This window comes from Vigna unguiculata, chromosome 7 (genome assembly GCF_004118075.2).
Source record: "Vigna unguiculata cultivar IT97K-499-35 chromosome 7, ASM411807v1, whole genome shotgun sequence".
In the NCBI taxonomy this organism is placed as follows: Eukaryota; Viridiplantae; Streptophyta; class Magnoliopsida; order Fabales; family Fabaceae; genus Vigna; species Vigna unguiculata.
The window spans coordinates 40,752,679-40,780,546 of NC_040285.1; the positions used below are offsets into that span (position 1 = coordinate 40,752,679).

Here is a 27,868-nt window from a genome sequence, read left to right on the forward strand (position 1 = left end):
GCTGACACGCGGCACATAATTAGCACATTACTAATCAACTAACAGAAAGGAACCAATTGCAACGAATTTTCGAAAATAGAGACTCAATTGAGTCAAATAAAAATGGGGGACCTACTTGAGATTTTGCTATAAGAATGAGGACCTATGAAATGATTTAATATATATATATAATTTTTTTTAAAAAAAAAGTACAGTATTAACTCTTTGTAAAATATTTATGATTCAAATATGTCACTAGAACATAAATAATTTCGAGCGTCACTTCTTTAGTGGCAGTTATATTAAAATGTCGTTATCTTAAAAGAATTTTAAAAAGTATATAACATTTATAGTCAGTTTTAAAACCGCCAGTATATTTTAGCTTAAATTTTGAATTTGTTATTTTTAAAATATGCGGTATTATGCGTCTAAATCGTTTTTTTCGCGTCTATTCATCTCTTCTCATCAACCATCTTCTGTTTCGTGATCTTCTCATCAACCATCTTCTGTTTCGTGAAGAAGTATCTTCCAAGTCTATGGATGTCATTCATCTTCTTTTCTTCTTGTAATTTATTTTTTCTAAGCATTTTTTTCGTTCCGTAAGTTGATTGTTTCTTCTGTACATTTTTTTCTTCGATTCAAATTTGATTTTCATTCGATTGCTTATCGTTTCTTCTCATAAACCCTAATTTCTATTACCGATATGCATGTTTTTTTATGGTTTCGGGGCAAAGCTCATTGAAGCTGCAGGGGATGAATGTTAGAACCACCGTGATGCTTGAGCAGGGAGTGATTCTGCTATTGTTGATTTGCTGAAATTTTTTCATTGTTGATTAAGCATGCATAATTTTGCAGAGATGGAGAAAATATGGCATGTACCTGCTTACTTTGTTAGAACGCCATTGCCCTATAATTTTTTTAGAGGAAAGAATGTTTGGTTCCTCCACCAGATGGATATAAGCCTCCAATCAGATGGCCAAAGAGCAGAGATGAGTGTTGATACAGGTATAATTTTATATATACTTTATGATTTCCCCCTTGAATCTTGATCAGTGTTCAGTATGTATACATTATTTGTGCTTTGGTTCACTTTCTCTTGCTTGCCAAATTTTAAGACATTAGGGTCCATTTGCTAAGAAAGAAAAAGATTGGTCGATAATGATGTGAATGGAAATAGGAAAAATAATGAAAGTTAAAAACAGAATAAAAATAAAAGCATTTGGTTTTAAAAAAAAAATATCAAAGAAGCAAAACATAAATAATTAAGTGAAAATAATTAATGGAGCACACTTTATTTTTTGTTTCTCTTTTCATTTCGTTTTGCATCACATGGAATAACTAGGGAAAGGACTAGCTTAAGCAAAGAAATAGCAGAAAAATATCCTAAGCGGCTGGAAGACCACAAATCTAGCATAAGCAAAGAAGAATATGAACGTTACGCACACCAATAAACGTGTATGAAGTTTACGATAATGATTCCGGAAACTTTAGCAAGATTGTCGAGCTCATGCAGAAAATGCAAGAATGTTGACAACCACCAAATGAAATCGTCCAGGAGCTTGTTCCCGATTTCTATTTAGCTAGTCTTGACCAGATGTAACTTGTGTTGGTGTTTTTTATCACAATATACACTCGTAGAATTAATCATTATTTACTATTATCTTTTTTAAATATGACCCTCGTGAAAATTTGCATGGATTATTTTTATCTTCCTAAACTCTAAACTAGATGAATGGTTTGTCTTGCAATTTTACATAAGAGGTGTATCAGTTCTCACTTATGTTGATAATCAATACTGGATAATAAAATAAATATAGCTTTGTACAATTGGTAAAATCTGTCTCTTTTATTTTAGTGCTAATTCAGTGATCTAACTTGCGTGAATTACTATTGCTGAAATGGGTATTGAATCATCATACAAAAGCTACAATTTTATCTAGAATTGACTTGATCCTAGTTTAGGAATGAAACACCCACGTCTAAGCTTTGGTCCTCCCTAGGATACCTATTCCCTTCTCCCTTGAGGATGCTTTCCAATATATATTTTTTAAAAATAAAACAGGTTATCTGGCAACATCCATTGTCATTCTCAAACTTATCACTACCATTTTTTTTTTACATCTTGTAGTTTTCAAACTACATTCTTTTGTGTGCTCAACTGATGTGAACATTTTCTCCTACAAATCTCTAAGGATGCTTGAAGGTCAGTAAAATTGTTGCATAATGTGAAGCTATTTCTTGCCATTTACCAATTATATTTGATGGTTTACAGGTTTTTAGGAATATTTGATTTTCACTTGTCAGAATAAGATAGTTTTATGTGCTTGAAATTATATTACAAGTTGTTAGTTGCAAACAAAATTTGCTTTCTGATTTGTTGAGATTCATTTCCTACATAATGAGTGATGACAAGCTATTTGCAAGGCTGAAAAGCACCAATAGATTACTAGATTTATAGGTAAGATGCACGAATTGTTGTTTTTGTAAAGGACTTACTAGTAAATGATGCCATAAGTATAATAGAAGTTGCAAGCTGAGAAGATTGGAGAAAAATCTACTGTAGAAAAGCTTTGAATCACTAACTTAATGATAGGATATTAAGATATTAAAATACACATGCGTGAGGATACATGATACCTTATTTATTACCATAGAGGCTTAAGCCACAACCTTCTAATAACTACTAAGCTCATTAGATCATCATAATTAATTAACAAAGTGAAAGGTGCCACCTTGAACATTTGTTCATGGGCAGAAGGTATATGCAATGGTTAGGGGTTAGAATAATCATATTGGCTTAACTTTTCACATCCAAGACGTGCACAAAAAGATTGATTGTATAGAGAAATAACTGAGTTGGTCCCTTATTTGGTTTTCCAAACTTGACAAGTAAGAAACTCCGGAGAATTCTAATATTTTTATCCTAATCCAAGGCAAGTTAGACAAAAGAAAACAAGGCATGTAAACAGACCAAAACATAAACTAGTCAGTCATCATAATTGGTCATTGATGGACATTAAAAGTAAAAGCCTAAACCTGGGGCGTGAATTAGGTTTAAGAATACAGGGAAGAATCCATAAAGTCTCAAGGGGTAAAAAACTTCAAATTACCTCTATATCTTGTTACTTCTTCACCATTATAGAAAACCTTAAAGTTTCTAATTTGAGAATTATAACAACTGGGTCCTTCTCTATTCTTTTTCTATTTTCTATTTTCTAGTTTTATTTTCTTTTTATCCACTATATGTGTATGTGCATGCATCTAGCTAGCAAGGCTAGTGCAATTTAATTGTCTTTTTGTGATGAAACTCAATTTCTTTTTGACTTTGTAAACTTTCAGAGAGGGAAGGATGACAGTTCAGTTGCTATTGAAGTATCTGGTTAGCAAACTTGGACAGGAAAGCGAATCAGAGGTACTTGCTGATATGTGCTTCTGCGAAGTAGCAAAGGCTAGGGATTCCATCGTTGCTCTCTTACTCATGCAAAACTTGCTAATCCCATTTATTTGTTGCTCCTTTATTAGGAATGTATTAGCGAGATGAAAATGAACATAACGGATTACATAGGAGTGTCCGAAAAGGAAATAGAACTGCATTTTCATCAAAAAGGCCGAAGTACATTAAAATAGAAACCTAGTGCGGTTAGAAAGATGAAAGATACAGCTAAACTAAAGCAGGTTTATCTAGTGATGAACCAAATATATGTTTCTTCCCTTGAAATCATTAAAAAAAGTATGCATGTGAGAGGTATATTTCTGGAAACTGGTCTTGCATTTCTGTTTTCATTACATATGTATGGAGCTTCCACATAGGATCCCAAGAACCTTCTATTTTTGGGTCGTGTTTGGTGGTGGGAATTGGGGTATTATTAGTTAGGTGTACCTCAACTGTTCAAAGGAGAAACTTAATTAGAGATATATCATAATTACTAATTAATTACTAACTTTATAGTTGAGGATGAAATAGTGAATAGTTCTTTTGTTTGTTCTTGAATCTTGATTTGGCATTTCAGGGACAGAGCATAGGAGGGACATACCTAAAGTTAACAAATTGCCATTTGAAGGTATCTATCTATAATAGAAGCTGAGTAGTTAAATGAAACATGACCACTGTCGTTGTAATACTTATATGACTTATCCCTGATTGAACTTTAGAAAAATTACATCCATATTAGCATCCTTTTGATGATTTGAATTAATTGATTTGATTGTTGTAGGATTGATGATTTGATATATTTGATTACAATGTAGATAAACACTATAAAAATAGATTTTAGGTTTTTTTTTTTTTTTTTTTTTGAAAGAAGCTATAATTTTACTAGCAGTTACAACTATTAATATATTTTTGAACTTAGTGGCGGTTAGAACTGTCGTTAATTTTTTTTAAATTTTCAAACTTGCTTTGTGGTTATAAGTGTCTCTAAAATTTTAAATTCTTGAACTTATTAGCGGTTACAATCGTCTCTAAATTTTAAAATTCTTGAATTTCCAGGTCGTTACAACCGTCGTTAAGTATTTAATATAAATTTTTAAAATTACTTTAAGGCGATTAAAACTGACTCCAATAATTTCAGTAGCGGTTATTCCGTAATCACTACAATTAAGAATATTTTTTCTCTATATTATATATATATAAAAGATTTTACAAAATTCTTAGAACATGGTACGAGAATTTTAGTTCATATCTATTAGAAAATGATTTTACAATAAAAGAAAAAACTTAACACTTCAAAGAAATCCTTGAATTATAACCGATTTTAGTAATAAAAGTAATTAGTTACTATAATAATTTATAAATTAGAAATTATTTATAACTAAAATATTTTAAAAAAGTTATAATTAGTCTATAAATTGATTATTAAAATAGTTTTTATTATGAATTGGTCATTAATGTTAATTATTATGATATTGGCTATCAAGGAATTAGTCTCTAAATTGATATTTAGTTAGGAAATTGATCTTCAAAACATATTTTTGTTATTAAAGTTTGTCATTACATTAGAATTCTTATAATGATAGCACTATCTAATTAATAACATAATCTTAATTAGAAAATGATTTTACAAAAAGTTAGGTATTATATATAAATTTGTGAATTATTATTAGCATTATCTTAACTATTGAAACTAGTTAAGATATAGTGCACTTTATTTTTTATATAATCTACTTTATTTTTAATAAATATAATATTATTTTATATATTTACTTAGTCTACTTTATTTTTAATAAATATAATATTATTTTATATATTTACTTAGTCTACTTTATTTTTAATAAATATAATTTTATTTTATATATTAACTTAATGTTATTAATTCAATTGTTACTATCCCTTATATATAGTTGGAACGAATCAAACAAAATAAGGTAGGACCTAATTTAAAATTAAATAAAATTTCATACACTCAGTTAAAATAATAATTGAAGTATGTATTAAAAAATTAGAAAAAAAAGTTCAAGACCTACAAATTAATTTTACAAAAATAATTTACCCACTTTATATAAATTATGAATAATTAATTACATTTAATAAGTTTTCACATGTTTCTTAATCATGTTTATTTTAAACCTTATACTGTTAAAGAAACAGACATGAATTTGGATGGATCCAGTAAATCTTCCTACATAAAACCTTGAAAATAAAGAATTACAAACAAAGAAGGAAAAGTCGATAGAGAGGTATGATTCTGAATTATGTACAACCCTGTGCTTCACTTCACCTGATCTCCACTTTCTTGCTCTTTCTAACACATGTCATGAAATTTTGTGCATTTTAATTTCTCTTCTTCGTCTTCTTCTTTTCTTTCTTTTTCTTTTTACTATTATGGTTTTGCTTTGTTGATTTTATGGTGCCCTTTTTGGTTGTCGATTTTTCAAACCACTACAAGAATAGGCTGATTTAGCCACCAAAGATTGGTGTCCTCGCTTCGGTGTAGGAACGCTAAATTTCATATAATTTATAAAAGATAATGAAAACCTTATATTATTTATTTGCGAGCACTGACCAACGCTATTTTAGGTGAGATTTGTTATTTATTTCCAGTTAGCGTCGGCCAGTTCTCACTAAGTTTTTTTATTTTGTTTTGCGTCGGCTAATGGACACACACAGCTTGAATATAATTAATTTTTCGCTTTCTATTTCATTTCCCTCATTTATTTTTTTCTCCTGTACCCTCGCGCTATTTCCTCTCCAATTTCACTCTCACACCCACCCATTACGCCCTAGACATGGTGAACTCATTTCCCCTCTCTTGCAATTTCAATCTTGCGCATAGCCCCCACTAGCCTTCTCCTGAAAAAGCTCACCCTCATTTTTTCCTACTATAGAAGCTCGTATCACTCGATTCCCTCCATTGGCTTTCCTTTTCACTGTCTCCCTCTCTTCATCACGCGGAAAACACCGCACGCCTACTCCAGCTCTCTTCGTTGCCTTCTCACCGATCGTCGTCCGATTTCGATTGTCACCAAACTAGTTCCATCTTCTCACTATGGTCGGGCTTAGATTTGGTAGGTATCGCTCTTCTCGCCATCTACCTGTTACCAAATAAACCTCTTCCTTTCTTAATTCGCCATTTTTGTTTTTACATGTTTTCGTCGATTCTTGCATGTTTTTGTTGAAGGTTGCATCTTTCTTTTCAATATTGAATCTTTTTTATTATGGGGGTATGTGCAAGCGCGATGAAGTGAAGTTTGTTGCTGGAAAGATTTTGAATTTACTGTCTTTGGTGGTCAGAGTTGCGCCAGTAATTGCTTCCCTGATACTCTCCTGTGTCCAATCACAATTCTACCATTACATGCAAGATTGCTAAGATGTAAAAGTTGGAGACATTTGATTGATAAGCACTTACAATAAGCATTTTTGTTTGAGCAATTACTGTTCAACTGGTTTAACAATTACTTATAAGAAATAAATCTGTATCAATTTATGATTAGTTATTGGTAGACATTGTGGGTGTCATATTAACTAGATAAATTGTCTTAGAATTTTTTTTTCATAACACTTGACTGATTAGTCTGTTTGAACTTTGAAGGACATCAAAATCTTGGATGTAGTTGGAACTGGTGCGTGAAATAGCTTGCAGGATTTGGAGGACTTCCGACTAACCATAGGATAAATCTCAGGTACACAGGTTTACAAAGGTTATGAAATAGAGATCCAAGTAATCAGGTTTATAGTTTAGATGCTAAATATATGTGATGGTATAAAGAAAATAAGATAGGAAAAGACTGCCGCTTCTTATCTGAATTAAAGTATATATTGTGCTTTTAATTGAAAAGGGTGTCTTTAGGGTCAATGATGCATCTAGCTACCTAGGTAAAAGCTCAGTTTTTGTTGACTTATTTATCTAAATAATGACATGCTCTTATACTCGCAGTACATTGTTTTATAGGTAAATTATTTACTGGCCTTATAAAAAAAAGATGTAAGTTCTTTGCAATCTCATGGATTACCTTACCTTCCTATATATTTCTTATCAGCCAGTTTGAAGGACCATCATTAACACACTCAGTTATTGTAATGTATGATGACAATTACAATATATTTTTCTGAATCTGTTAGTATGAGCTCAATTTTCTCGCACGATTATCATTTCATAGTCTTTAACCTGTAAGCCTTAAAGAATTTGTTTATCAAAGAATATATATATATATATATATATATATATATATTCTCTATAATCGATTATACATAAATGATATATTTATTAATATAATTATTATATTAACAAATTATTAATTTATAATATTTTTAATTAATTTTAATACAATATTATTTAGAATATACATTTTTTATTTATTAAAAGTTTATAATATTTATTGTTTCAATTTAAAATTCATTTTAACTCCAATTTTTTCTACTTTAGAAAATTTACTTTGTTATATGAATAAAATAAAGTAAAAACTTTCCTTTTTTTTCTTGAATCCAAATTATTTTTTTTACCTTTCCCGATATCTTTATTACAAAAACTTTAGCGCGCGTTATTTAACTCTTCACCTATCAAACCATTGGTTACAGGCGGTCTTGAGATTTCAAACATTTCTTCTTTTTCTTCTTCTTTGTTTTCAAGAAGAAACAAAGACAATGGCTACTCTCGTCGACTCTCATTTCTTAGCGTTCACCGCACTTGTCACTGTAAGCATTCCCAATTTTTTTTTTCAATTTCATATATTTTCCGATGTTCATCACAAACATTTAGTTATTTTTGTTTAATTTTTCAGATTGACTATCAGTTTTTGTTTTTCGACATCACCGCGCTCCTCAAATTCGACAAAGTCACTGATTTTTCCGGCATCCTTATTCTTTACTGCACTTTGACCTTTTCCTTGATTTCAAAAGGTAACTACTATTCTAGTCTGTTCTCGTAATAAACAAAGAAGTGACTAGTATATTTTATTGTTCTTTTAATGAATAAAACAAAGTGGTTGTTCAAATCGTTCTGCCATCAATTTCTCTTTGAAGGAAGCACGAATTTCATTATAATTGCTGTATTGACACGGGTGATCAAAGGCTCGTGGTATTTTTGACAGGTAATCTAATGTATCCTTTTCTTTTTGTGTATTTTGAATTATCAGGCTAAAAAGAAATTATAATTGACAATTACAAAACAATCTTTATTCTCCTACCTGAGTTCCTATCGATCTTGAATAAACTCACTCTTTTCAGATAATCCTAACTTTGTTTGTTGGGATATGGGGAATTCGCCTGGCGCTTTTCATGTTATTCATGTATGTATATGTATAAGTCTATGTAATACGATTGAATGATGTCTTGTGTGCTTTTCTTGCAATGCATCTTGATAAATTTGTGGTGGTAGCATTGTAGTACTTCTGTAGAGCATTGAGTAGTATACGTGGTTTGTCCCATATATCTCATACCAGTTGGACCACTTTCATTCCAAATTCTTTTTCTTTTCATCTATCACCTTTTACATTGCCAGAAGAAGAATGTTTCATTTCATCTTTAACTTTATATTCTTGAATTGAATGGGTTCTTTTCTCTTTACTTTGCCGGAACATGAACGTATGATATGACTACCATATTGTATTGCTGTTGTTTATTTTTGTAAAATTCCCTTTTAACCGGAGTCCTTTTATATTATACTGCACTGTTTGGCGTGAAACTTGCATAGTTGTTCAATGACCAATTTGTGATTATAGGTGTGGACTGTGAGTTTACCGGTCACATTGGTTAATGCAAGCGACAGAAATCCCTTTCTACATGTTGTGGATATAATAGGTTGGATTTTGGTGAGGTAAGTGCTATTATTGCTTTCAAACTAAAATATTTTGGTATTGCAGGGTTGTATATGGAAGAATGTAATTAAGCAGATGAGGAAATCACAAGGATGCAATATAATTGAGATAAGATTTATGTAAGAAATACAAGTTTACGTTTCGGACCACAACTTCATATTCACTATAAAAAAATGTCCTTGCACACATGAAACACTAAAAAACATAATTTTCTCCATAAAAGATAATTATTTAGATACAGTAAAGGAATTATGGCAATAAAGTTGTCCACTGTTGTAATTACTGTATGAATTTACTTTTATTATTACATTTTATGCACTTTTTATTTATGGTGCAGATTGGTGGTCCGAATGCAATTTTATACTTTGAACATGATTTGTCCATCCTTGTTCGTGTGCTCCCACCCTCATTGGCATGATGTCTCATGGATGTCTCATGGCTTCTTAGGGCAAAAAATTCCATCAATTACAGCGGCGGTGATTAATTATTGGTCTTATGTTGTTTTTATGTTTATTTGTTTCGAACCAATAATTGTCTAACCTTATATGAGTAATGTTGTTATGCTTAGGTGGTTGGTTATCGATAATGACTCCTAATGAAAGACTAGCGCATTTGTCCATTCTCAGTCTCTATATATTGAGATGATTGATAATTTGCTTAGGTATAATGAGGTGTTGTGTGTTGTGCGCTGTGCGTCGTGTTTTGTGCGTTGTGAACAGAGCCTATCATCTATGTTTTAGGGGTTAGGGTTTTCGATAATGGCGTCTAATACAAAAGTATAGGACATCTATGTGTACATATTCCATCTTTGTACATTGAGATGATTGACAATTTGCTTAGGTTTCATGGGGGTGTGGTGGTGTGTGTTTTTAATTGTGTTGTGTGCTTTGTCGTGTGTTGTGCGTTCTTTATTATTAGTTGTGTGTTGTCTACTTTGTTGTGTTATGTTATGTTTTGTGTGTTGTGCACAAAGCATGTGTCCATACTCAGTCTTTGTACATTGAGATGATTGACAATTTGCTTAGGATTCATGAGTTGTAGTGTGTGGTGTTATGGTGTGCGTTTTTCTATTTTACATTGTGTATTGTGTGTTATGTGTTATTAGTTGTATGCTTTGTGTTGTGTGCTTTGTTGTGTGTTGTGTGTTCTTTGTTATTAGTTTTGTGTTGTTTGCTTTGTTGAGTTGTGTTATGTTTTGTTGTGGTGTGGTGTGGTGTGAGTTTTTGAGTTTTGGGTTGTGTTGTTTGTTATTACTTGTGTGTTGTGTGTTATTAATTGTGTTGTGTGTTGTGTGCTTTGTCGTGTGTCATGTGTCATGTGTTCTTTGTTAATAGTTTTGTGTTGTCTGCTTTGTTGAGTTGTCTTATGTTTTGTTGTGTTGTGGTGTGTGTTTTTGAGTTTTGTGTTGTTTGTTATTACTTGTGGGTTGTGTGTTGTGTTTTGCATGTTGCGTGTTATTAGCTGTGTGTTGTGTGTTATACATTGTGTGCTGTGTTGGTTGTGGTTCTCAACCTCTACTAGTAATTATTCTATTTCTATCCATTTTGACTTTACTGAAGTACAAGGTCAAGTATTATAAGCTCCTAAGGTAAATTGTTTTTAAAGTATTCGACTATTATGTAAAATTTATCATGCATCACTAATCTTAACTATATTAATTTTTCATTGTTTAAGAAAAAATTTAAATTTGAGCCATAGTTTCATTTGTTGTTATTAATGTTTTGTTCAATTTGAAATTATTTTCAGTTGGAGATATGAGAGGGAAATGGCTTCAATCCAAGAAATGAGTGATGAAACTTCAATAATAAGGTATTTAATTCATCTTTTGATATAAATTTTTAAGTTCTTAGTTGAAAGATATGATTTCTTTTATTGATTGGATTTATTCTCTAAACATTATCCAGTGGTTGATTTTTTTGTCATATGTGATGTTTGAGGATTTGTGAGATATCTTTTGAAATGTGGTCAAAGGAAAGCAATTGTAAGTTTCGTTTAAATATAATTAGTTGTATATGTTATTTATGATGAAACTTTCTTTCTCGAATTGTTTTTTTATTTAAGGTGTAGATTGGTGGCCTGAATGCATATTATACGTTAAGCGGGGTATTTCCAACGTTATTTTTTCATGTGCACCCACCCTTATTGGCATTGATGTCTCATGGCTCCCCAGGGCAAACAATTTCTTCAATTGCAGCAATGAATGATTAGTCATCTAATGTTATTTTCATGTCAATTTGTTTCAAGTTAATAATTGTGTGACCTTATACGAGTAATGTTATGCTTAGGTGGTTGGCTTACGATAAAGAAGCCTAATATAAAAGTATTGGGTATTTTCCATGCTCAGTCTTTATACGTTGAGATAACTGACAATTTGCTTAGGATTCATGGGGTGTGTGCTTGGGGTGTGTGCTTGGGGTGTTATGGTGTGTGATTTTGTATTTTGAGTTGTGTGTCGTGTGTTATTAGCTGTGTGTTGTGTTGAGTGTTATTACTTGTTGTGTTGTTGTGCTGTTGTGCTGTTGTGCTGTTGTGCTGTTGTGCTGTTGTGCTGTTGTGCTGTTGTGCTGTTGTGCTGTTGTGCTGTTGTGCTGTTGTGCTGTTGTGCTGTTGTGCTGTTGGGCTGTTGTGCTGCTGTGCTGCTGTGCTGTTGCGCTGTTGAGATGACTGACAATTTGCTTAGTGTTCATGGGGTGTGTGCTTGGAGTGTTATGGTGTGTGATTTTGTGTTTTGAGTTTTGTGTCATGTGTTATTAGGTGTGTTGTGTGTTGTGTGTTGTGCTTTTTGTGTGTTGTGCTGTTGTGCTGTTGTGCTGTTGTGCTGTTGTGCTGTTGTGCTGTTGTGCTGTTGCGCTGTTGCGCTGTTGCGCTGTTGTGCTGTTGTGCTGTTGCGCTGTTGCGCTGTTGTGTGTTGTGCGTTGGGCAATGTGTGTTGTGCTTAATGTACTAATGTGTTATTTAGTGTGTTGTGTGTTGTGCTTTTTATGTGCTGATGTACTGTGTTGTTGTGTTGTTGTGCTGTTGTGCTGTTGTGCTGTTGTGCTGTTGTGCTGTTGTGCTGTTGTGCTGTTGTGCTGTTGTGCTGTTGTGCTGTTCTGTGCTAATGTGTTGTGTTGTTGTGCGTTGTGCGTTGTGCTTTTGTGTGCTAATGTGTTGTGTTGTTGTGCTGCTTGCTGTTGGGTGATATTGTATTGTTATGCTGTTGTGTTGTGTTTTGTTTGTCGGCTACAGACTGACGTGTGTATCATCCATCGTGTCATATATGATTAAAGAGTTATGGTAATTCAGGGGTTAGGGGCATTCAGTGGTGTTTGTGGTGGTTAGGAATTAGGGGATGTAGTGGTTACGGGGGTTTAGGTGTGGGGGTTGCGAGAATTTAAGGTTTAGGAGGTGGGGAGAGAAGGATTTAGGGAGGGTGGTTGGAGGGTTTTTAGGTTGGGTGTTAGGGGGATTTAAGAGTGGGGTTGGGGGGTGGGGGGTTAGGGAATTTAAGGGTTGAGCAGTTGTGGGGGTTTGGGGGAGGGGGTGTTATGGGTAAGGGGGGATTTAAGTGTTAGGGTTTTCGAAAATGGCACCTAATACAAAAGTATAGGGCATCTATTTGTCCATACTTATTCTTTTTACATCGAGATGATTGACAATTTGCTTATGGTTCATGAGGTGCTGTGGTGTGTATTTTTGTGTTTTGAGTTGTCTGTCGTGTGTTGTGTATTATCAGCTATGTTTTATTAATTGTTTGTTGTGTCCTTTGTTTTGTTGTGCGCGTTGTGTCATGATTTAGGGGGTCAAGGCTTTGGATAATGGCACCTAGTACAAGAGTGTAGGGCTTCTATCTGTCCATGTGTTTGTACGTTGAGATTATTGACAATTTGCTCAGGATACACGAAGTGTTGTGCTTAGGGTGTTGTGGTGTGTGTTTTTCAGTTTTGAGTTGTGTGTTGTGTTGTGGTATGTTGTTTCCTTAATTTGTTGTATTTGAATGGTTTTATTTTTCTTTACTTTTATATTTTACTTTCTTAATTTGCATCGAATGTTGTTAGGCGTGACCTCCCTTCAGAGTGAATTTTTTAGGTTAATTTTTGGAACACTGACGATCACAGGTTCAAGAGCAGGTTTTTGTATAATTAGGTGTGTTGTTCCACTTTTAGGGTTAAATTAGATTTGACCGATGGTGTGGCTGGTTCTTAAAGCAATTTTTTGATCCTAAAAGTGTTCTCAATTTAGATTTGGTTTGTTGTTTTAGTTTTATTAACATGTTTACTAGCATGTCTCTTTTTTAATAACTTTTCACTGACTTTCTACAATTTACTAACTAAACTAATACTTCACTTTTGTTTGATTTGGTTTTAAGTTTGATCATACAGGAGTTATAGGTTTTTTCACGTAACTAATAGCAGTGCAGTCCAATTTTTGAAGACGATCCTTGTAGAGTTACATTATGGTTCTATTTTCCTTTTTATTGAGATTTCCTATTTGCATATATGATGTTGTGATTTCCATTGTATTTTGAGTAGGTAATCCTGGTTTTAGGTTCATTTTTTATGTTTTAAACTTGTTGGACAGTTTGCTTAGTATTTCTTTTGCTGTTTAAAGTGCAATTTTCATTTCTTACTCAAATGTAGTTTGTTACTTGCAGATTCGTAGTCAGATTTTATTATTTTGTTATTGTTTGTGGATATCTAACCTTGGTTTTAACTTTCTTTTGTTGTTACTTGCAGATTCTTATTATTTTTTGTTGATTTATGTATAGCTTAGAGTTGTCCTGCTTTTACTTTCTTCATTGTTCTGTTTTACTCATTGTTTTTTATTTGTGGTGTAGCTTGGTGTCTTAAATTCAACATTACAAGGTGAGTGATTAGTGGTTTTATATTGTTTTTATGATTGTTTGTTTTGAACCAATAATTATTTAACCTTATTGGAGTAATGTTGTTTTATCTTTGAGTAATCTTATTTATTTGTTTCTTTATTTTTTTACTTAAACCTTTTTTTAACCATATTTTGATTTCTTGTTCCAACTTGAATTACTAACATGATGATCTTGGGTTTTAAGTTTACTTTTGACTTTCTTTTGTTGGTTTTAAGGTGAGTTCAGGTTTTAGATTTTGAACTCATGCTGTTTTAAAACTTGTTACAGTATGTTTGAGCCTTATTCTTGCTACCTAAGCTGATTTTACACATGGGCATAATGTTACATTGCCAACTTTTAAAGTTTGGATATTTCAAACTTTTTGATGCAATCATTCATTGTTAAGTATAGTAAATTTTTCATGATAACTTCAGTTCTAGATCAGTATGACATTTTTTGCCTTGTGAGACTTGAGCCATATTGTTTCCTTATGTGTGTGATGCGCTCATGATTTCTAGATTTTGGCAGAACTTCAATTGACTCTAGTTGACATAGCTTGTTTTCAATTGCAACTCTTGAGATGATATTAGGTCATTGTTGTTTCTTTAGCCACTTGACCAAATAAAGCCTACCTTGAATCATTTACCATTGAACCCAAATTTTGAGCCTGTTTTGACCTGTTTTTGTGACTGACCTGCTCATTTCAAGCCCTTAGACCAGAAAAACTCTATGTACCTTGCTATTTGATCGGTTCAAGAGACCGTTTGCACATCTTAAGGAGCATTATGGGAACAGTGAACAAAGCACTCCATTGCAGAGACAACATGTCTCCTTACCTAGGCAAGTCTTGGTTAAACATTTGGTTCAAACTTGTCCAACATGTTCAAATATTGGATTACCAACTTACACATTAAACAGTATTTGTCTTGTTTTTTGGAGATTTCGTTGGTTTCATATTTGTTATTACTCATGGATTTTAATCTTATGTCCAGTTTATTAGTGTCTTTTCTTAGATGAGATTGGTAGACAAGTTTGTGAACCTTTTCTATGGTACTGTGGGAGTTATATGCAATTTCACTTTATGCAGACAGAGAGTTTGTGCTCCCAAGGATGAAAGTAAACAACAGAACGATATTGAAAATGTTCCGGGGTCTGATGCGACAGGTACTCAAAATGGAACCTCCAGATCAAACTATAGTGCGCGTAGCTTGTTAAAAAGTGCTAGTATTAGTGCTTCCAAGTGTGTAGTTGTGAAACAAAATAAAGATCCAGAGGTAGTATCTAACTCCATCTTTTCAAATGCTTGGCTTTATTAAGTGAGAAATTGTTAGATGATTTAAAAACATGAGATTCCAACCAATCTTCAGTATACTACACACATGTAAACGCATTCTTCACTTTAGAATTGGAACCTCATGGTTTTGGACCTCATAATAGTTTCTTCCTAGTTAGATATTTTGAAATATATGGAATAATTGGTTGCAATTTGTGTCGTGAATAAAATATATTGATGTAATTGTGTATTTGTTTTGCATTAACAAGAGGCAATCAAGGAGATAAATGATGAGACGATGGATGGAGTGACATGTTGCTGCCCTCCATGCTTGATTTTGATTTTGGTGTTCCTTCGTCCCTTCTTCCATGCTCTGATTCTTTGAACAACGAGAGAGAGGTGGTGATGGTGGTTTGAAACACTGTTAGTGCTTCTATTGCCTTTATAATTTTATTTATAGGATGATTAGTTAAAGTTTTTGTCTTATATCTTCTATTGCACATTTTGAATGATATAGGTTTTTTTGTTTATTCGATATTACTTTTTAAAATACTTCATATTACTGCTTTATTTATGGGTAGTAGCAGTTTTTGTTTAGTGATGCTTAGTACTGTCAGATTTTGATTTGGTGAGGAGGCAAACAAACTGTTATTGTCTTTTTCTGTTGTGGTTTCTACGTCCCTGAGCAGTCTGGATTGTTTGAAAAATGTTTATTTTCCACATTCATTCATCTCCTATTTGGAAGTTACTGATAGCAAGATCTGATGTGTTGAATTTGAGAAGATTGGAGTTCAGAAAGTTACTGAATTATTACATTGAGCATTTATCTTCAGAACTGCTGATATTGATTTCTGCATTTGTTACCATATAGGTTATGTTTAGACGAGTTTTTCTTTGGGTGTATAAATTACTTTAAAGTTAAAGCTGAAAATAAGAGCTATGTTTATTTCTTTTAGGTTTTAAGAAGGCCAAGCAAAAGCTCCTTAACTCTGCACTCGTTTGACACATAAACCCACGCACGACACTTGAAGTGTTGCTTCACCTGGGTGCTGTTATAGACCTTTCGGGCAAGGGTGGTCTACCTCAATCTCCCCATGCCAATGATCGAGACAGCGTTACGATCTGAACCACCTTCCAGGAGTCGATTGATGACAACCTTGAAGTCTTGGACAAAGCCAACCACGTCATCTTCCTCCACATTTCTTCTTATCTTCTGCACTGATTTCGCCCTTTTCTCCTCTTCCTCTTCTTTTGCTGCGTATTGATTACTGCTTTCTTTGAAAGCTTCATATTTGCTTTTGTTGTCGCGTATTTCGTTGAGAGTGGCTTTGATCTTGCCTATTTTTTCTGCTACATCTCGAAGCAACCTTGCTTGGCCAAAGCCACGGAGCATCCTCCCCAGAATGGTTCTTCTCTTGTAAATGGAAACTTTGGCTACGAATGCGTCGATGACATCCTCGGCTAAGTGGGACACATCTCTGATTTGGTTCAACACTGTATGTTCCATTCCCTTCTTGCTCTTTGTGCTACTGAGCAGCTCTTTCATCATTTGCCGTAGAATGTTTATATTTATGACAGTACCACCGTGTTTAGTTTATTTCCTCCTTATTAGATGTGATATTTAAGTCAAGGACTCAGTGTTGAATGAAAACGAAATTGCTTCAACACCACATTCAAATATAGTGTGTTTCACTGGGGCTTTACTTAGATATAAGAGGATCCAACCCCTTATTAATAACTTTCACCAAATGTACCACTCTAATACTTTTCTTTGATTTTTATGAATAATTAAATTGCTAATATTATGTTTTACGCATGCTAAAATAATGTTATATATGAATTTTGATAGTGTTAATATCAAGTAGGAAATCGTATTCATTATATATTTTTCATAGAACTAATAATTAAATAATAGTGTAAACCCTATCAATTATATCAACAAACACTTAAGTATAGTTCATATTCACAATTTCAAATTATATAATAAACTATCTTTCAAAATATAAAACTAATATAACATTTAGAAGATTGTACAAAATATAACTATATATAGTTCATATTCGTAATTTGATTTTTTTTTTATTCAGATTACACTGTGTAAATGATGAATTGTTGTTTCTTTACACATAATGGTATACAAAGTGTATCCTATTTTTTAAACAATTCTTTGTTTTACAATATATTTGAAATTTATTACATACACATACTTATTATAATATATTTAGAATTTTTTTAACAATATTTATAACTTATATTAAGTTAAATCAATAAAAAAAGTGTATCTTAGAAAAACCGTACGTTATTTGGATAGAAAGATTGTCAAAATTGCCTTACAGGATACAAAGTGGTTTGGTGCTATGCAAGATGAACTTCTTGCTCTTCAATGGAAGAATACCCGGTCTTTAGTTCCTCTTCCCCCTAATTTTCATACTAGTGGTTGTAAACGGGTGTTCTGTGTTATGGGAAACCCAAATGGGATTAGTTGCCAAGGGTTTCAATTTACAGTATGGTTTCAACTTTAATGAGACTTTATCTAGTTATACAAACCGTCTCCTTTTGCATTATTCTACTTTTTGTTGTTGCTTACAAGTGGTCTTTGTTTCAGTTACATGTTAACAATGTCTTTGTTGATGAGTTTCTTGATGAAGAGGTTTACACGACTAAACCTCCAGGTTTTGAAGATAAAGATACTTCTTTGGTTTGTCAGCTTCACAAAACTATCTTACTGCAATCTGGTTTTAGAGATGGTAAGTGTGGATGGTTTTAAAGACGGTAAGTGTGAATAATGAATGAATATTACTTGGGAGTTTGAATAGAGAGAGACCTGAATGCAATGATCCGTGGTTCGAGTGGCCCAGGATGGAGGCAAACCGTGGCCAGAGTCCATAGTGGACTGGGTTAAACAAGCCCGCAGACCCAGTAAGCTGACTGCTCTAGCCATTTGAGACACATGTTGACCCCCAGCTTCCGCAAAACAGGTTACGCCGGAGTGAATGAGTTCAATCCCGCAAAGCAAAGTAGAGAGGTAAGAATCGTTCTGGGTCATGTTGGATTCGTAGGGCCAGATGCGGTGATGCAACCAGGTCATCAAGTCCACATCATCAGCTATGCCTCTAGCCAGTTGTTGGGAACTATGGACGTGGGTGTTAATAAATCCTGTCCCTCCACTGCTTTAGATTGTTTACATTTTCATTTCATAGCAATATCAAACCGAAAAAGGAAAAAGAAAGAGCGAGAACCAGGGAGTAAGATATGGCCGGTGAGATCGAGGATGTGGTGGGCCACATCAGAAAATTCAGCAAGAATTTCTGCAGATTGTCCAATAGCTTTGATTCTATCTCCTTCGACCACGATTCCCCCATCCCTAAACACTCGCTGCTCCTCGTCCATGGTTATGATCATACCACCGTGCAGCACAGTCAACACCTCCCTCTCTCTCTCTTTCTCCATCTCCACCACCCCTTTTCTCCTCTCTTCGTCACTTTACTCTACAAAACTATACCGATACTTATTTTATTCTTTTTCTTCTTGAATCAGTATCTTGAAAGTTACGTAATAATTTAAGGACTAAATATATATATATATATATATATATATATATTATGGTATTAGTGAGAGAGTTGGAATAACTTTTTATTAAAAATAAGAACGTGTTTGTTTATCTTCATAGTACTTTGAAAATTAAATTAAAATAAGAATTTAAAATAGTAAATAAAAGTCCTATATCGAAAGGGTTAAAAGTAATATAATTTTTTTGACAAAAATAAAATGAATTAAATTGTAGATGAGTTCAGTTTAAAACTAAACTATCATCAATGAGGATTAACTAAGGAAGATAAAGATTAAGATTACAGGAGAAGTGAAAAGAAAAGGAATGAAATAGTTTGAAAGTGTGGTGATAATGTTTGGTAGGAGAGTGGAGGATGTTGTGTCTTGGTTCATGTCCTCCTTCGAGGCATGGAGGCAGCGTTACCGGCAAAGAAATCATCAATCAAAAGCTCAATGTCGTCTGGGTGGTACTTGATATACTTGTCGATGTGTCTGGTTGATTCAAGATGTTGTTTGAATCTTCCAACGAAGGAGCGGTAGGCGGGGATGACCAAAGAGGAGATGGAAACTCTGAGTTCAGACTGCAGTTGCTGATCGCTCACCATCCAACAACTCTGGCACTTGTGTATCTCTTCAAACATCCGATTGAAGCATTTGAACCTTTCCTTCACGAGCTGTTTGGAGACCTTGTTCCCAGTCCCCTGCTGCAGCCCCTCCGGCTTCAGGCACTGCAGCACCTTAGTCCAGGTTTCCCTCTGATAACACTTGTGGTACAACCTCAGACCCGACTGTCTCCTCCTGCACCAGTTGTCACCCATCAGCTCATGAAGCTCCTCACACCCTTTCACCTTCTGCACTACGTATCTCCCGTTGTTCATCAGAAAAAAATACCTCAGAGCATCGTCCCTGTACAACTGTGATTTCCTTTCCACATTTGCATCCAAAAGATCCATTATGTTCATCAACTGCGCTGCAAAACCCGAATTCTTCCGCTTCTCCACATCTTCCACTTCATCCATCTCCTTCTCATTTCTCCTTTCTCCTTGCTCAAACACTTCCTCCAACGTATCCTTGTACTCGCATGCATATTTTAGATAGTTCATAACATACCGAGTCAAGGGGTGCACTGCACCGTTCGGAACAGGAATCCTTTCGTTGTCGTTCTTGATCGAGTTCTTCAGATCACAAAACATGGCCATAATGGCCTCTACTATCATGTCCTTTGCGGTGTCTGCCTCATACGCCAGCTCCTTAGCTCCCGACTCCAGATAGGAACCCCCGACAACGTCTTCCCTCAGGGTCTCGTACATATCTAGAAATTTGAACAGTTTCTCTGTGGTCCATTTCGTCAGAACAGCACACTGTGCAAAGTTGAGCAAATGGACGATGACTTGTCGTGCAAGATCGCAGAACAAGTTTTGAGAAATAGAGGGATGATCGGGGAAGATGGATTCGTAAAGCTTTCGTTCAGACTTGAAAAGCACGGTGGTGCAGTGCCAAACGACTTGATTCCACGTTGCAATTTCGGCTTCAAGAGACTCCCATGGCATTTTACACAAATCTTCCATCTTGGTGTTCCCGAATCCAAATGTTTGGAGCGTAGTTCTGAAAGCAGTCCGCCTGAAACTGGCAAAAACCAAGTAACACTCAATGTGGTAGCCGGCTGCGATCATGGAAGTGGCGATCTTGTTCAAAGTAGAAACCTTTTGAGGAGAGAAATCAAAGGGGTCTTGGGAGTGGTGATCCTGGTGGGATGGCCTAGGGGAGGGGGACTCGGGAACGGGAGAGAGGTGGGAAGGAGAACCAAAGGAGAGGGATTTGTTGGGTGGTTTGGATTTGGGGTCCTCATATAGAAGATAAGAAAGGTGTTTCTCTAGCAGGGACATTGCTTTTTCTAGGACCAAGGCGATCTGGTCCGACTCTTCCTGGGAGGCAATAACAGTGGAGGAGGAGGAAGAGGAAGAAAAAGAAGAGGAAGCGGTGGAGATGCGATCCACCAAGTCCAGGAATTGCAAGAGGGGCTTGTCCTCTTCTTCTGCCTCGTCATCCTCCCAAATAAAATTGCTCCTCGCCATGTATCTATCCACCATACGCTCCAACTCTTTCAACAGCTCAGGGACGCCATCTGCAGGAGAAACATGTTCCACCTCGTTCGTTCGTGATGACATCTCCATCGCCTCTTCACATTAACGTTCAATTTCAGTGATTGTTGTTATCATATGAATTGCACAGGGGGTTCGGGCGGGAAAACCCCAGATTCCAGCTCACAGGATGAACCGTGTAATTCATCTTTCTTCATTATTTTCTTCATTTCACTGCAACCAGATGAGTTATCTCCTAATGTAACTTTCTATTCTCTTCTATTCTATATTTTGTTTCCTTTTACTTTGTAGCTATTTTGGTGGTGCTGCCTCGCTCGTCCTGTCTTGACCGCTGACCCAAATGGGAACAAGCCTGGCATTCCGTTCTTTCTGCTTCGCTTCTGTCCAATCTATTTTTTTCTCTTCTATATCTTTTCCTCATTTCCCTCTCTTTTATTATTTTCACATATTTCCTTCTTTTTATGTCAAACTATATTTTATATGCTTTTCTTGTGTGAACCCAGCGGGTCTTAACTCACTAATTATCTCACCAGTCAACATCACTTAATCAAATTCCAATTCAGGAAGCATTAAAATAACAGAATTATAATTAGTATTTGAGAGATTTAATTTAACTAACCCACGCTATTAAAATATGGTAAATTAGGAGCGCATATTTAAAACAGCCAAAGAATTGAAAGACCAAAATAAAATTAAAGCTAGTTTTTAAGAAAATAATAATTCTCAAATGATAAAATTTAGGACATTTCTGCTTTTAGTTTTGTATCTTTTTTATTAAAGTATTTAATACATAGGATCCAACCCAGCCCAATTAAATCCAAAGGAAAGCCCCTGGGTGTTTCTTCTGGCAGTGGCGGAAGTGTGAAAGTGGAACCACTAACTTAACTTGTACGCGCATAATCAAACCACCCAACTCTCTTCTTCTCCTTCCAACCACTTTGTTACGCAAATTCATCCTTTCTTTCTTCCTTCCAACCGTACAATCTCTTTAGTTTTAGTTTGGTTTTGTTTAGGATTGGATTGGAAGATGAGGCTTTGACTGATTGGTTGATTGAGTGTGTCTGCGCGTGACTTAAGAGGAAACTGGAATGGGTTGCTTTTCTTGTTTCGATTCGAGGGAAGACGAGAAGCTGAATCCCAATCCTCACCAGGAAAACCATCATCATCTTCATCATCATCATCACGATCATGATCTTAATCCCCCTATCCCCTCTCGTATGTCCAGACTGCCCTCTGCGTCTGGTTAGTTCTTTTTTCTTCTTTTTTTATTTATACAAAATATGTAATCCCAATACTCTGCTTGATCTGATCTGACGAACCAGATTGAAATCAGATCCTGTATTAGTTTATGCTACCTTCCCCGTCTCATCCCATCACATCACGCATCCTTTTCTGTATATCTTAATTTCTTATTAAATTCAAGTATTCGGCACACACTTCTTTCTTCTTAATATGGTTTTGCTTAATTTCCATTGTATAGCTGGAGCAGACAAGCTACGCTCATCAAGCAATGGCAATGCTAATAATGGTGACTCCAAAAGGGAATTGGCTGCTCTCAAGGATGGACCTCCTGGACAAATTGCTGCACAAATTTTCACATTCCGTGAGCTGGCAGCCGCAACCAAAAATTTCAGACCCCAATCCTTTTTGGGGGAAGGTGGTTTCGGAAGGGTCTACAAGGGCCGCCTTGAAACCACTGGTCAGGTAATTCTTTCTTTCTGTTCTATTAGTCCTCTATCCACCTTTCACTTCTCACTAACTCCTCACATTTGTTCCTTTACCTCTACAGGCTGTGGCTGTTAAACAGTTAGACAGAAACGGTCTTCAGGGCAACCGGGAATTCCTCGTGGAGGTTCTCATGCTCAGTCTTCTACACCACCCTAATCTTGTCAATCTCATTGGATACTGTGCGGACGGGGACCAACGCCTCTTGGTTTATGAGTTTATGCCATTGGGATCATTGGAAGACCACCTTCATGGTATTCTTCTTCTCTACTCCTCCCAATTCAATCATTACAATTTTTTTTTAATTTTAGTTCAGTATTTGATGGTCAGTATTCTCTGTTAGAATATCCTGATCACCAAGATCAGTGGCTAATGCTTTTCCAAACTATGTAATTCTAGTTAGTATCTGTGCTGTCTTTATGCGGTAGTACTAATACATGGCAGGATAAGATTATATCTGTGGTTTAGGGTTTCTTACCAAAGTCGTACGCACCCATGTTACATTATCTAACACCTGTAATCAAATTATGCTTTACTCTAAATTACCACTATATACTTTGCAATACAGAGAAGTATAATTTGATTCTTTAAATCGATTATCTGTACTGAAATTAAAACCGGTAGTAGTCAGTTTATTATAGGACGTACTTTGCTTTTCTATCTTAGAATCTCGTTTCTCGTTGCAAGGTAACCTGTTCTTGTGTCTTTGTCTTCTATAGTATGTGTTTAATTTTCTTGCATACGTATTTATAAAGAAAAATTCCCTTTCGGTGATTTGAACTACACACATTTTTTTTTGTCTGGAGCTTATTATGGTGATAAAGAATTGTGTGTAGAGTTTTGCCCTTTCACATGAACACGGATGCTGCTATGATCATCATATTATGTGCTCTGGGTTTATTATATTCCATGCTTTGCCTCTATAAAGTATATGGCTGTAGCTGTTAAGAATTGTTGTTTTTTCCATTGCACTGTCGTGAAAGTTTCTTCTGTCTCGAGGAAGTATGATCTTGATTTGAGCAAGTAGCTTGCTCAATAAATCATCTGCACCACTGATAGAGAATTTTGCCCATGGAGCCAGGCTTTTTCATAGAGAAAACTAAATAATTAATATCCGCTCAGTCTAAAAAAATTAAGAGAGCCTAACTCTTCCTCCACAATTATGTGAAAATAAAAACAAAATTAAAATTAAATAAAAATTTTGACCAACAAGACATTTGTCCGAATGGTAATGTACTCGGTTCCGTTAAACAATGTGCCCTCGAGTTTTGTGAATGTGAAAAACGTGCTTGGGAGGGGAGATTCCAGGAAAAGTAGCCAGTCAAGTTCCCCAACAAAAATTAGTCGCCAGCCACCATGTTTCTCGGTAGAAATTTGTCCTCTGTGAAACCTGATACAAATTTCTATTATTATTCAAATTACTATTCTAATTACTATTCTTGGGCAGGATCTCTGACGGCCCTGATTAATACTACTTTTTTGTTTAGAGTCAAGTTTGGCTAGGATGTCCCTTACAGCAAGTATATACTCTGTATTTGTTGTTTTAGTCTTCTTATTTTCCAAATAGTTTTACTAGAGATGGTTGTTGCAGGATGCGAATAAGATTTCAAAGGCCCATGATGAGAACCTTGGGAGAAACATATTGCAAAGATAGTTGTTGTATGGATAATCCGAAACCTTATAAATCCCACATTAGAATCTCGTACTTTCAACGTGGGACTGAAATTTTAGACCTTGCTATTGGATCTTAACATCGGACCATGCTCTGCAGCCCTGGTAACTCTTACTAGGCTAAGGCGAACATTACAGTGTCGATATCACTACCCATACCAATATGGTGGAACCCACTGGGGTTCTGTTCTGCCATGCTATTGGCGCTTTGATAGACCAACAAATCTCCAATATTTCAAATGCCTAAATTGTTATTGTAGTTCAGTTATGATTCCTCTTTTTTTGTTGAAGAGGCAACCTAGAACAAGTTGCTAAATCTTGTCCAAATAAGGAAATAAGATAAGTAAATAATCCTATCTTGAATAAGAAAACACTAAGATATTATTTAAGTAACTCGCTCATTCAATGCATGTACTCTAATAAGATATCATTCTTGTAAAATAAACACTTCACAAACTTAATAGATTTCTGCTTAAGTTGTTTTATCTATTTCTATAGTTTAAATGTTTTACGTAGAACACTATGTATCATGTATAGGAAATTATATATTTTTTTACGATCTATGCTTAAGTTGTTTTATCTATTTCTAGTTAAAAAAGAATCATAGATCACTATTTATCATCTATATGAAATTATATACAGGGAATAGTTTTTTTTATTTGTATTTGAATTTTATGCTTTGATACAAATTATGATTCATTATTTAAAAATTAGCGCGGCAATTCATGAGTGGAATCTCAATATTTGCTGCTGTGTGTTTTTTTCTGGTTCTGCCTTCGTTTAAGTACACTGGTTCTAACAACGAATTGACAATTTAGGATTTGGAACCTAAACATTAAATTTCTAGGTTGAAAGAAAATAATATAAAGGAAGGTAACTATTTAATATGCATTATGGTCTCAAATTGCGAGATATCATAGAATAGCAGATTGTGTCTAAATGACTAATGAAACTTTTACACTATAAATTTAACGAGAAGGATGGAGGAAAGCATCTTCTACACATTCAAGGTGCTGCTTTGGCCTCTTCAAGAGGGACATAGATAAAAGAATTAAGTTGTCACACTAGAGTTTATTTTTCACCATGCACCATGGATATGCTATGAAGTGGCTCTGGCTGTTCAAATATGAAGCCTTTTGTAATAAAGCCAATCCATCCAAGTGTTTAGACTATCTTTCCATGGTTTTGCTATCTATGGAAAAGGAATGTGATACATGTGATGATCTGATAACAAATATATAGTCTGCTAGAAATGTTTCGATTTTCCCTTGCGATCATCTTATATGCCTTCTAATGATTGATTAGCATCTCGGAACTTTGGTCAGATTGGAGAATAAATGACTCGTCTTTTACATCACCTGTCTTCTAATGTTATTTATGGACTTGAGTGCAGATCTTCCCCCGGATAAGGAACCATTGGATTGGAACACTAGGATGAAAATAGCTGCTGGGGCAGCAAAAGGATTGGAATACCTTCACGACAAAGCAAATCCTCCTGTCATTTATAGAGATTTCAAATCGTCTAATATATTACTTGACGAAGATTATCATCCAAAGCTTTCAGACTTTGGGCTTGCAAAGCTGGGTCCAGTTGGTGATAAATCACACGTCTCCACCCGTGTCATGGGAACTTATGGCTACTGTGCCCCAGAATATGCTATGACTGGACAGCTGACTGTGAAGTCTGATGTATATAGTTTTGGGGTAGTGTTCTTGGAGCTGATTACTGGGCGTAAAGCCATTGACAGCACTCGACCCCATGGAGAACAAAACCTTGTCACATGGGTGAGTAGTCGTTCAATCCTTCCTTGTCTCGATTAGTTTGGCTTGCATTACATTAACTTGTGCATAGTTAACAACAGCAGGGTGGTAATGTAATGATGGTTTTATATATATGTTGGATCAGGCACGTCCACTGTTCAATGACCGGAGAAAGTTTCCAAAGTTAGCAGATCCAGAGCTGCATGGACGGTATCCGATGCGGGGACTTTACCAAGCTCTTGCAGTGGCATCAATGTGCATTCAAGAACAGGCCGCAGCGCGTCCTCTGATTGGGGATGTGGTGACAGCCCTGTCTTTTCTAGCGAACCAGGCATATGACCATAAGGGAGGTGGTGATGATAAAAGGAACAGAGATGATCAGGGTGGAAGAATATTGAAAACTGAGCAAGGTGGAGGATCTGGAAGGAGATGGGATTTGGAAGGGTGTGAGAAAGATGAGTCCCCACGTGAAACTGCAAGGATGTTAAACAACAGGGATCTTGATAGAGAACGTGCGGTGGCTGAAGCAAAGATGTGGGGAGAGAATTGGAGAGAGAAAAGACGACAAAGTGCGCAGGGCAGTTTTGATGCTTCTAACGCCTAGTCTCTCTCCATTGTACTATTCCCATCACCCTCTTCCTCTTCCTCTTCTGTGTCACCACCGGATTCTACTCCTTTTAGAATCTGTTTTGCGCCCATTTCTTCCGTCCAAAATCACCCCTTTTATGCACTTAGCTTTCTTTTATGTATCTTTGATTTACCTCCTGCACACGACACATTGGACTTGGACTTTTGGAGAGTGTACATTATTTCTTACAAGTAGGAGGTTAAGGTTATGACACCCTCGATTTTTGATAATGCTTTTTCCAACTCATTTACTCTTTCTTACCTAAAATACCAGAATCCAAGTTTCCCTCTTATGTCTTCTGCTCATCCCTGCTCTCACTAAAATGCAATTTTCTTTTTTTAACAAGCAAATTTTATTTAAAAGGATCATAGACAATCAATATCTTTTTAATATCTAAAACTTGTATTGTACTTGAATATTTTTAATTGTTTATGATTGATTACATAAAAATTATTCGTTATAGATTGTATGCTTGGATTTATATTTGAAAAAAAAAATACTTCTTATTTATTTGGGAAAAATGGGTTTGGTCAAAATTTTTAACTTGTAAACAATTATAATCATGTTGAAAGTTTTCCTTTCAAGTTTTTTTCATGGACCTTGGAAAATTAATCAGTTATATATAAGAGCCAAATTTAAAAAGGGTCAAATAAAAAGTTATATGCATTCATGTTTTTCACAATAAAATTAAATGAAAAATAATACATTGCCCAAATAAGATTAAGACTTGAGTTTTAGAAAATTGTTTTATTAAATGTATGCTTATAGAACTAAGAATTGAGTTTTATTAAAGTATGTCGTGATGGCACAAAAAATAAGACTTTAGGTCATAGGAATTAAAAAAAAATTATCTTAAATATATATATATATATATATATATATATATATATATATATATATATACAAACAAACAAATAAAACATAAAAAAAAATTGTGGATCTTATAAGACCATTGCATTAGTATAAATTAAAGTGTTAGTACAATTAGATTTTATTGCATTATTATAAAACATAAAAAAAAGTTAATAATAAGAATATAAATTACAGAAAATCAATTAGGTTAATTACAATAGAATAATTCTGAA

At 34.7% G+C, this 27,868-nt stretch overlaps 4 protein-coding genes and 1 pseudogene across 13 annotated transcripts; 2 read left to right on the forward strand and 3 right to left on the reverse strand.

Moving 5' to 3' along the window:
* Positions 1 to 383: 383 nt before the first annotated feature.
* LOC114191492 lies at positions 384 to 17,058 on the forward strand. 10 transcript variants are annotated; one of them, XR_003605947.1, is made up of 13 exons: positions 388 to 984; positions 2,108 to 2,182; positions 3,319 to 3,391; positions 3,990 to 4,040; positions 7,008 to 7,098; positions 7,994 to 8,110; positions 8,197 to 8,314; positions 8,438 to 8,505; positions 9,136 to 9,350; positions 9,569 to 9,707; positions 10,978 to 11,040; positions 14,048 to 14,075; positions 14,593 to 14,913. XR_003605947.1 is itself a non-coding variant. In XM_028080677.1 (7 exons), exons 2-6 carry the CDS (start codon positions 11,191 to 11,193, stop codon positions 15,730 to 15,732), a joined length of 366 nt encoding a protein of 121 aa, XP_027936478.1. In that variant the 5' UTR covers positions 10,554 to 11,040; positions 11,136 to 11,190; the 3' UTR covers positions 15,733 to 15,770; positions 16,304 to 17,058. The 10 variants fall into 10 exon arrangements, 1 of the variants encoding a protein (XP_027936478.1); XR_003605949.1 differs by having other exon boundaries at positions 14,783 to 14,913; XR_003605952.1 differs by having other exon boundaries at positions 14,790 to 14,913.
* Positions 16,266 to 16,896, reverse strand: LOC114191490 (annotated as a pseudogene).
* Positions 17,059 to 17,675: 617 nt separating the features above from the next.
* Positions 17,676 to 18,886, reverse strand: LOC114190690 (5-methylthioadenosine/S-adenosylhomocysteine deaminase-like). Its single transcript, XM_028079669.1, has 2 exons — positions 18,587 to 18,886; positions 17,676 to 18,503 (listed from the first exon to the last, which is right to left on the reverse strand). The coding sequence occupies exons 1-2, from the start codon at positions 18,795 to 18,797 to the stop codon at positions 18,070 to 18,072; spliced, it is 645 nt and encodes a 214-aa protein (XP_027935470.1). The 5' UTR covers positions 18,798 to 18,886; the 3' UTR covers positions 17,676 to 18,069.
* A 321-nt stretch (positions 18,887 to 19,207) lies between these two features.
* LOC114190916 (exocyst complex component EXO70B1) lies at positions 19,208 to 21,720 on the reverse strand. The gene has a single exon (XM_028079992.1). The coding sequence runs from the start codon at positions 21,068 to 21,070 to the stop codon at positions 19,286 to 19,288; it is 1,785 nt and encodes a 594-aa protein (XP_027935793.1). The 5' UTR covers positions 21,071 to 21,720; the 3' UTR covers positions 19,208 to 19,285.
* A 97-nt stretch (positions 21,721 to 21,817) lies between these two features.
* On the forward strand, positions 21,818 to 27,075 carry LOC114190917 (serine/threonine-protein kinase PBS1-like). Its single transcript, XM_028079995.1, has 5 exons — positions 21,818 to 22,240; positions 22,479 to 22,702; positions 22,788 to 22,977; positions 25,788 to 26,179; positions 26,301 to 27,075. Exons 1-5 carry the CDS (start codon positions 22,087 to 22,089, stop codon positions 26,757 to 26,759), a joined length of 1,419 nt encoding a protein of 472 aa, XP_027935796.1. The 5' UTR covers positions 21,818 to 22,086; the 3' UTR covers positions 26,760 to 27,075.
* Positions 27,076 to 27,868: the final 793 nt, after the last annotated feature.